This window comes from Pipistrellus kuhlii, unplaced genomic scaffold, assembly GCF_014108245.1.
Source record: "Pipistrellus kuhlii isolate mPipKuh1 unplaced genomic scaffold, mPipKuh1.p scaffold_m20_p_4, whole genome shotgun sequence".
Taxonomy (NCBI): domain Eukaryota; kingdom Metazoa; phylum Chordata; class Mammalia; order Chiroptera; family Vespertilionidae; genus Pipistrellus; species Pipistrellus kuhlii.
The window spans coordinates 90,791,957-90,802,039 of record NW_023425540.1 but is presented as its reverse complement, the minus strand read 5'-3'; the positions used below and the strand labels follow the sequence as shown (position 1 = coordinate 90,802,039).

General features: G+C 57.7%; 1 protein-coding gene across 1 annotated transcript; it reads left to right on the top strand.

The window, feature by feature from the left end:
• Window positions 1-3,451: 3,451 nt before the first annotated feature.
• ATP6V0C (ATPase H+ transporting V0 subunit c) lies at window positions 3,452-9,998 on the top strand. The gene is made up of 3 exons (XM_036409553.2): window positions 3,452-3,721; window positions 8,927-9,110; window positions 9,258-9,998. Exons 1-3 carry the CDS (start codon window positions 3,640-3,642, stop codon window positions 9,460-9,462), a joined length of 471 nt encoding a protein of 156 aa, XP_036265446.1. The 5' UTR covers window positions 3,452-3,639; the 3' UTR covers window positions 9,463-9,998.
• Window positions 9,999-10,083: the final 85 nt, after the last annotated feature.

Sequence of the window (10,083 nt, the reverse complement as noted above, 5' to 3'; positions counted from 1 at the left end):
ACCTTTCCAATCATTGGAGGCCACTTGGAACCTGATTGTCGTTTTCTCTCTAGCCCTCTCCCTCTCCTCCCTCAGGCCTTGCAGAGTTCCACTGGACTTTTCTCTCTGCCACCAACTTTCCGTGGGGACGGTGAGCCGTTGCCCCCATTAAATCTCTTGGAGGATGAGGACCCTAATTCACATCTGTCCACGCCTCCCTCTCAGGGCCTCCTTCCTGAGTTTCCCGAAGCCCCTTCTTTCTTCCTGGAAATCCCCGCTTGCATGACAAGCCAGGAGCTCATGACGCTGTGGTTTCAAGCTGGGGACCTAGCTGTGAGGGAGACGGCAGAGATGTGTATCCCTGGCCACTCCCTTCCACAGCCACAGCGCAGCCCACCCAGAGCCCTGCCAGTGCTGGGGGGCCCAGGGGAAGGCGGTCCATCCCTCCCGGGCCCATCACTGGTCACTAGAGCCCCCTGAGCCTTGGCGTGAGAGGCAGGTGGAGCCTGAACCACGTGGGCCAGGCTCAGCCGGTGTCGCCAGAGTTTCAGTTCCGCCACTCTAGCTGCCTGACCCCGGGCAAGGTGGTCAACCTTCCCAGGACCATTTCCTTTTTCAGACAATGAGAGTAACAGTGATATCTTCCTCAGAGGGTCACTGTGAGGATTAGATAAGATCACCCCCCTCCAATGCTCAGGACAGGTTGGCACACACTTAGTGATCAATGTTAGCTGTGCCGAAATCAGTTTGGCTCAGTGGATAGAGCCTCGGCCTGCGGACTGAAGGGTCCCAGGTTCGATTCCAGCCAAGGGCATGTACCTTGGTTCGGGGCACATCCCCACTGGGGGGAGGGGGGTGCAGGAGGCAGCTGATCAATGTTTCTCTCTCATCAATGTTTCTAACTCTCTATCCCTCTCTTTAAAAAAAAATCAATAAAAAATATATTAAAATAAAGAAATAAATAAATGTTAGCTGTGTGCACCAGGAGCCCTACCGGGGGGTCAGGGATACAGAAAAAGAGGCACAGGGGCTCTCAGTGAGGAAGGCAGTGAGTGAGAAAAAGTAGTAATGGAGTACAAGGGATGAAGAAATAGCTCATTTGGGAGAGCGTTAGACTGAAGAAGGGGCCTGAGGAGGAGGAAGAGAGGTCAGGAGGGCTTCCTGGAGGAGGTAGCATTCCCTAAGAAGGAAGGAAGGATGGTCGGTGCAGAGAGAACTACAGGATCAAGGGCAAAGGCGAGGAGGGTTCAACACGAGGATAACATAGATAGGGAGGACCACCGAGGCTCCAGCCTGTGTCTGAAGGACGGTGAAGAATTCTAGGTGGGAGCAGCTGGGCAGATGCGCCAGTGGGAAGGAACCTATAGCTTACAGGTGGAGGAAGGGCTGGATGGTGAGCGAAAGTGAGCAGGTCCATCATGTGGAGGCTGTGAGGAGACCCAGGCCGGAAAGGAAGGACCTGCCTCAGGGGCAGCGGGCTTCTGGCACGGTCAGAGCTCAGCACTGGGAAGCTGAGGGCTCGGTGAGTAATGATGAATGAGTGAGCAGTTCGTGACTCGAAGGCTGCTGATGGGAGCCGTTGGGTGGATGGTTGTGTCTCTTGCCCAAGATGGAAATAACCGGATGAAAGCCGGAGGTGATGCAGATGGGATTAAACTCAGTTGGGGGGCATCAGTAGCCCCACTAGAGAACCAGTGTGACGCCTCATTCCAGAACTTGGGCAGAAAACCAGAGGACCGGGAGCAGAGCTGACCTGCTCCCCGAGCCCAGTGAGGAAACTGTCTCCTGATTTCCAGGCTTGGAATTTCAGCCATTCTAAGGTTCTGTGGACTTCGCCCACCACTGTACTTCAGACTGCTGTGGACCGTCCTGCCCCTCCTTTCCTCGGTCCAAATTCTCCCCGTGGACCCACTGCCCCTGGCGCCCACTGTCCCCGGCACCCCAGCCAGCATCAGCTGGCCTGGGCTCCCTGGTCTGGTCGCTAAGTGCCTAGAGCTATAGAGGGTGTGCTTGGAGCTGGTCTGGTAAGGTACAGACAGAGACTTGATCCCTCAGGGGTGGAGGTGGGAGGGGTGTGAAGCCCTGGGAACCACTGTAGGACCCGGGCCTGTTCTTGCTCCTCCATGGAACGCCAGGAAGGAATCAGGGCGTCTGAGCCATGGGAGAAGATGAGCTGAAAGAAAAGAGAGATGGTGGAGGAGTGGGCAGTGGGCCACAGCAACAGAGAAATTCACTCAAGACAGCCTGACAAGTGTCCCTTGGCTTAGAGAAATGGCAGCCTCCAGTGACCTTGGCAAAGGCAAGGAGCTGGGGAAAGGCGGAGGGCAGGAGAGATGGAAACACAGAGACAAGATTCCTCTTTCCAGATGTCAGCAAGGAAGAAGGCGGCAGAGGGAGGTGGGGAGGGCTTGGAGCTCAAGGGAGACCCAGAAAGCATTCAGCCAGGGCTCCTGAAAGGGAGGAGACAAAAGAGCCCAGGAAACCAGAGCTGGTGGGTAGATAAGCAGGTAGCCAGTTGGGGTGCGGGGGACCACCGCCTGGGACCAGCAGGGCGGTGTCAGTTCCAGGCCAGGCTGCATGCTGGGCTGGAACATGGCTGCTGCTCCAGAAATAAGGACAGCTCTGCAGGTGCAAGCTTTGCCTGAGGACAGACAGGACAGGGACCCCAGAACGGGCAGTCCTCTGGGGAAGCCTGCACAGGCCGCACGCAGCTCGGACGGACTTCACACCAGTCACGCCTTCATCTGGAGGGAAGAGAGACACCCCTCCCCCCAACCGAAGTCTGGGTCCCTAATGCCAGAGAGGAGACAGATGAAGGGAAGGGCGTTCCTTTTCCTAGGAAGCCGGGGGAGAAGTCATCCATTTCTGGGTCAGAAGCTGGTGGGTCTGGGTCTGGAGGAGACTGTGGTCGGGGTCAGGGTGGAGCGACCGAGGGGATCCCCGGGTGGGCTGGGGGCTCTCCGGGGATTGGAGCCTCCGAGGCAGGCGCCCGGGACTCGGCGTTGGGCTCCGTCCCCTCGGGTGCTCACACCACTCCGGGAGGAGGAGAGAACGGCCCTAGGTGCCGCCGTGAGGAGCCGGGGGCCGACGACCCATGCCGCAAACGCAAAGAGAAGCAAAGCCGGGAACCGAACCCTGGCGGCGCCGCGCAGCCGCAGAGGAGGCGGGGCGCCGCCACGTCCGGCCCCGTATGGTAATGTGGCCGCCACCGCCCCTCCCCGAGGGGGGGGCCGGACCGGCGCACCGCCGCGGGGGCCGGGGTGCGGCGGAGCCGGGCGGCGCGCCCGCGGAGGCCGGGGAGCCGGGGGACTAGGCCAGAGTCCGGGCCGGCGGGGCGGCCGCGCGGGGCGGGCAGGGCAGCGGGCCGCCAGGGGGTGCGGGGCCGGGCGCCCCCCGCGGTGCGCAGTGGTACGGCCCGGCCCAGCGGGGCGGGGCCAGGGTCATGTGACGCGGCCGCTGCGGCCATTTTGTTTTGCGGAGCTGGTATTTAGAGCGCAGCGGCTGACTGCCCGGGAGCCTTCGCCGCCGCGTCCGGTCGCCCGCCTCGCGCCGCCGCCCGCCGCCCGCCCGCCCGCCCGCCCGCCTGCTCGCCTCGCCTCGCCCAGCCGGTTCTCGCCCCCGCCGCGGCCCGCCGAGCTCGCCCCCTCCCCACCCGCAGCCATGTCCGAGGTCAAGAGCGGCGGCCCCGAATACGCCTCCTTTTTCGCGGTCATGGGCGCCTCGGCCGCCATGATCTTCAGCGGTGAGCGCCGCGGCCGGAGGGACCCGGGGGGGCGCCGGGGCGCGTGGGTCTCGTGCCCGCGGCTTGCCGGGGCTTCGGTGTGTGACGTCACTCTGACGTAATCCCAAGCTGTCGGGGTCCCGGGGCTCACGTGACCGCGGGCGGGGGTCCGGGCCCAGGAGGAGGATGCCTCGGCCGCGGGGTGTCTGTTGCAGGGCATACGGGTTGGGTTGGGGTGCGGGTCCCAAGGGTCTCCCCGGGATACCTGCTCCCGTTCCGAGCCGGTGCGGGGGTGGGGCGATGGCGCCGCTGCCATCTTAGTCGGGAGAGGTGGGGGGAGGCTGGGGTGGGGGCGCGCGGTCCTGCGCCTGCTCCGCATCCTCCGGCCCTCCCCCTCTCCCTCCTCTTTCCTCCCCCCAGTCCTGCGGGAAGGCGTGACATCACACCTCACACAGCTTCCCACACGTAGGGCCGGCCCAGTCCGTGGGCGGTGGGGATGGGGGATCGGGTCCTGGTGCTCCCAGCCGAGGACCACAGCCCTGGCCCTTCCCTCCATCCCCTCCCCCCCATCCCCTCCTTCCCGCAGCCCAGGCCCAATGGGTCTAACCCTGAGGTAGGTGCTTCCGGTTAGGGCTTGTCACTGTTTCCCAATAGCCCTGTGTGGGTTTGTTGGGAAAGCTGGGCTGAGCAGTTGGTCCCGAGAACCCAGGGGTGGGAGTGTTTGGGATTGAGACAGGCCGAGGACAATGGGAGCCTGGCCAGCGTCAGCGCCGTGACGTGTGGACGCTTGCTTTGGAGGGGATTGCACAGAGGATCTCAGCATTGAGGGGATTGGGTCTTTGTCCTTCGGGGAGTTTTCTAGTTGAGGCCCCAATGAATGAATGAATGAATGACCTTCCTTTCCGTAAGGCCTGGTATTGGGAAGGGCTGCCCTAGGCATGGAGAAAGGGGACTTCCAGGGTTCTTGGTGGCACCCTGCTTTTGAAGTTGGGTCTTGACAGTCCTGAGGTGTTGAATTTAGTGAAAATTGGCCCGGGAGAAAGATCACTGGGGGCAGGCTCAGGAATGTGCAACCCAGGGAGGTGAGTCCTGGCCCAGATGCAGCCCCCATGGACTGGTCTGGCCTGGTCTGGGTCTGGTTTTTGGCTTTGATGACCACGCCCTGCCCCACCCTACCTGATGCATTGGTAGGCTCCCAATGCAGGTATGTGGAGGGTTTGAACTCCAAACAGCCTCTGCTGACTGTAAACACTGGTGAGGCGGGGACTTGGGGGGCTCTGCTCTCTGGGAGGCCTCCCTCTCCCTGAGCCTGCCTGCCAGTCACGAGCTGCTGAGTGAGGCCTGTCCTTTCTATCATGTGCCCGTAAGAGGTCATTTGTGGTGGGAGAAGGCTGAACTTCCCCTTCCCTGCTAGCCAGCGCCTGCTCTTTCCACATCTTCAGGGCTGACTGCTCCCCAGAACCTCCCGGCAGGCTGCCGCGCCTCCTTACTCCAGCCTTTTCTGAGCTTGGCCTCCAGGATTCTGCTTAACTGGCCTCCTTGGGGTGCTACTTGTGGCTGTCACTTATTCAACAAGTCTTGATTGAACTCCTACTATGTGCCAGCCACTGAGAGACATAAGTGAATAAAACATAATGCTTAGGAGTTTCCCACCATCTTGCTTTCTCCCACCTCCTTCCTCCCATCACCAGTGAATTTCATGTAACCCACCTATGTCCCTCCTTTGATTGCAATGTATAGAGAAATGAAACCCGCCATTCTTCGGAGCATTATCTCAATCCGTTGAGGTTCTGCTTCCCGGCATATATCGACAGTTTGGCTCAAATTAACTCACAAAAATTCTTTAAAAAACCATAATGCCTGCCCACCTGGAATTCTGGCTGTCACTGTTTGCCCCCGAAGCTGAGTTTGCCTGTTAAGCACATTATCTGTATCCAGCTTCTAGTCGCCCTCTGAATACCAGGTTCCTCTCTTTTCCTTCTAGAACTTACTTTGTATTTTATTTTTCCCCCCATGTATTTTCATTGATTTCAGAGAAGAAGGGAGAGGGAGAGAGAGAGAAACATCAATGGTGAGAGAGGATCATTGATTGGCTGCCTCCTGTACGCCCCCTACTGGGGAATGACCCAACAACCTGGCCGTGTGCCCTTGGCCAGAATTGAACCCAAGACCCTTCAGTTCACAGGCGGACACTATCCACTGAGCCAAATCAGCCAGGGCTTACTTGGTACTTTCAATGGAACCTGGCCGGCAGAGCTCCAAAAGTTACTGAGCATAGGATAGCACTGATCCAGGGCTCTTTTTGCTGATCCCAAGCTCCTGGGTTTTGAGGCCATTCATTTCTATTCTAAATGCAGCTTCATTCCTTCTTTCCCTACATGGGGCTAATTGTGGTTTACTTCTTTTTTCTTTTCTTTTTTTTTTTAAATATATTTTTATTGATTTTAGAGAGGAAGGGAGAGGGATAGAGAGAAACATTAATGATGAGAGAGAATCATTCATTGATCAGCTGCCTCCTGCACGCCCCCTACTGGGGATCGAGCCCAAAACTAAGGCTTATGCCCTTGGCCGGAAACAACCTGGGACCCTTCAGTCTGCAGGCCAACACTATCCACTGAGCCAAACTGGCTAAGGCTGTGTTTGACTTCTTATTTCATTTCTCTTTTAACATGTGGTCGGCAAACCGGCTTGCGAGCCACATGCGGTTCTTTGGCCCCTTGAGTGTGGCTCTTCCACAAAATACCACAGCCTGGGCGAGTCTTATTTTGAAGAAGTTGCATTTGAAGAAGTTTTAAGTTTAAAAAAATTTAGCTCTCAAAAGAAATTCAATCATTGTACTGTTAATATTTGGCTCTGTTGACTAATGAGTTTGCTGACCACTGTGTTAAGCGCCCAGTCACCGGTAACTGACACTATACTTTCCGTCTGGAAGACAACACAGGCTGGGCGCTTGACATGTTAAATATGTCTTTCTCCAAGGCTTGTCTTCCTCTATCTCCTTGTGCCTATGTGAACAGACCCCTCAGCTCTCAGGCCTCAGGTGTCGCTGCCTGGCTGACTCCAAACTGTCCCCAGCTCCTGGCCTAGATATTCCCTGGCCTGCCTGGGGCTTTGCTGATTGGTCTTCTTACTCTCAGGCCTCCCCAATCTCCATCTCCCACTTCAGCTTCCTCTTTTTTTTAAAACTTGTGACCAAAAAATCCTCTTGATTCTTCATCATGTCTTCCACGAAGCTGTCAGTTGTTCCTTTTCCATAATTTTGTGGCTTCCTCCCTGCTGGCAGACACCCTGTGTTTGGTGCTGTGTTCTTGGAACTGCCATCTGATCGCAGTCTCCCTGTCTCCATTGGATCTGGAGCCCCATGAGGCTTGGCCTTCAGAACTATCCAAGGCTTTCTCAGACACCTGCTCCCCAGCCAGACTGCTTTTCTCTCCTGATGGTCACTCCTGTTTCTTCCCTTCGTTCTTGCCATCCCCAGCTACGTGATCTCCCTGCTGCCCCCTGAGGGAAGGGCCCAGCTCACTTCCTGCCTCGCAGGGTTCCAGTGCTGAGTTCCCTGAAACGGTCTCCCACTAAGAGCCACGGCAGCCTGTGCTTTCACCCTGAGCCGTGGCGCTCGCCCCTTGCACATATGTGACAGCCTGACGTGCTGGGCCTCCATCAGGAGCCCAAAGGATGCAGTGCAACCAGGAGAATGGCAGGAAAGGCTTCATGAAGACAGGCCCTGGGCCCAGGCTAAAGCCGCTGAGTGTTGAGGCAAGCCTGTGTTGAGGTGCCTCTGGGACCATGGGGAGGAGGCAGTTCAGTCCCTTTGCCCCACCCTTGCCTCCTCCCTCCAGTAGGTCCCCATCCAGCACTATCTTAGCATCTCCATTCAGGCTGTTTGGAATCTTCCTGTTCATCATCCCTCACTCAGATGTTACCTCTACGAAGCCCTTTCCCAGACCCCATCACTGTCCTCCTCCTCACTCTCCTGGAACATGTCACTGTGCTTGGAGGTGCTGCCTCTGTGTCCTCACCAAGCCTAGAGCCCTAGGAAGGCAGCAACCCTCTGAGCTCTCCCCTGCTTAGTAAAGAGCAGGATAGGTACCTTGTGGCCCACATTGGTGAGCAAAATGTGCAGAGGAATGGCCAGGATTTTCTTGGCCCCTTCCATCTCCACCCATGTTGTCCTCTGCTCAAGAAGTGCAGTGGAACCCTGGAGAGCAGATGACTGAGTCAGAAAAGCTACCTTGACCTCCTGTCGTTTTCTGTTCTTGGCAAAAGTTACTCTAGACTTCAGAACCAGAAGAGGGTAACTTTCAGGAAGGCAGCTACTCTAAGAAGAGAGAGGAGGGCAGCGGAAGAGGAGCCAGGCTTTCCTAGAGCCCAACCCCGTCACTGGGGCCGTGGGCAGAGGCAGGCTTCTGGGAGATCTGCTGAGGCCTCACAGTTGTGCTGGGTGATGACTCCACAGCCCCTTGTCTTCCTGTGCCCTTGCTCCTCTCTGGTTATTTAGAGGATCCTCCCCAAACTTAAGGGTCTGGGTCCGCTGTGTGGTTGCGGATGTGCTCATCCCATCAGCACAGACGCCACCTCTCCTAGCATTGTGTCCCAGGGCAGGTGCTGGGAGTTTAGTGGGCAGGGTGGGGAGTCGGAGAAACCCCGGCCTGAGAGAATAGGACTTAGCAGGTTGCTTCCCCTGAGCAGTGTCCAGACCCTGTGTGTCCTGGGGCTCGTCCATCATATTGTCCTTGGGCATAGCCCTAGGGCCAACAGGCTGACTCTGGCCTAGCTTCTGGGCTGCCAGTATGCAATCCCGTGCATTTCCAGGCCTTGGCGACCCGAGTGCCTGGGACTCCGGGTGGGACAAAATGTGTCCAGAATCTCCAGCAGGACAGCAGGGGCCCAGCTGCCTATTTCCCATGTGACTGCCGCCAGCCTGTTAGGTTGGGGCAGCTGAGCTGAACTCCTTGGGGGCATGGGATGGGACAGCAGGATTGGGGAGTGCGAGCACAGGTGGGGGTTTCCTAGCAGAGCAGGAGCCCAGATGAGCCACCCAGCCCTCAGGACCTCTGGCAGAAGAGAGGGACAGTTACCTGGGTTGTTGAGTGCTCGGCTGTGACCATTTCCCCTGAGGGTCACCTCCTGCCCCTGGCTGGGCACCACCACATTGTCTCTGTGTCAGAGTTACCGGCAAGGTTCTGGTTCCAGGTGCCTGGGCTCACTTTGCTTCCTCCCCAACAGCCTTGGGTGCTGCCTATGGTACTGCCAAGAGTGGCACCGGCATTGCGGCCATGTCTGTCATGCGACCAGAGCTGATCATGAAGTCCATCATCCCAGTGGTCATGGCTGGCATCATTGCCATCTATGGCCTGGTGGTGGCAGTCCTTATTGCCAACTCCTTGACTGAAGGCATTAGTCTCTACAGGTGAGTGCTGGGTTCCTCCCACCACACCAGCCTTGCCCTAGTTCAGGCCACTGCACAGGGCTGGAGGGCTGGGGAGTGGGCTAGTGGCCTGTGCCTACCGCCTTCCCCAACACAGCTAATGTCTGTCTCATGTCCTCTCTCCCCCAGGAGTTTCCTCCAGCTGGGCGCTGGCCTGAGTGTGGGCCTCAGTGGGCTAGCAGCTGGCTTTGCCATTGGCATTGTGGGTGACGCCGGAGTTCGGGGCACTGCCCAGCAGCCCCGACTATTCGTGGGCATGATCTTGATCCTCATTTTCGCCGAGGTGCTGGGTCTCTATGGTCTCATTGTCGCCCTCATCCTCTCCACAAAGTAGCTCCTCTCTAAGCCCACCAGCCACAGGATATGATGTAAAGACCACCCCTCCTCATTCCAGAATGAACAGCCTGATACACATGCACGGGGCAGCTGCCCCCCTCGTCCCCCAAGTAGTTGGTCTTGTAAATGCGCAGTGTCCTAGTGCCCATCGTCTGTTGCCCCCACCCGCCCCGTGCCATGGACATCTGGGCCCACTCATCATCACCCACCCAGGTCCCCCGACCAGTGAGGATGGTGGCTTCTAGCCACCCCCACCCATTTACCTGCCCTAGAGTGCTCTGTGTATAGGGATGAATTCGAGTTGTCGTTTTCACTGGATGTTTATTTATAAAGATTTGACCTGTTCGCACGTCTGTGGAGCAGCCCTGCAGTCTCCCAACTATAATAATCTTTAGAGTGTTGCTTTGTGGGGTTACCGTGTGCCCTGAGATTTTTTTGTATGGAACCACTGTCCTCCAGCCCTAGCTGCGGGGCCATGAGCTGGGCCTACCAGGCCCAGACCCGTGTCCAATAAAGTTCTCGGATGTGACTGGACATCTGTGTGTGTGTGCTTGTGTGGGCCAGGGGAAGGGGAGGGCTGCTAATCCGCGGCTTCAGAGGGCCGGAGGGGGTGCGGTCA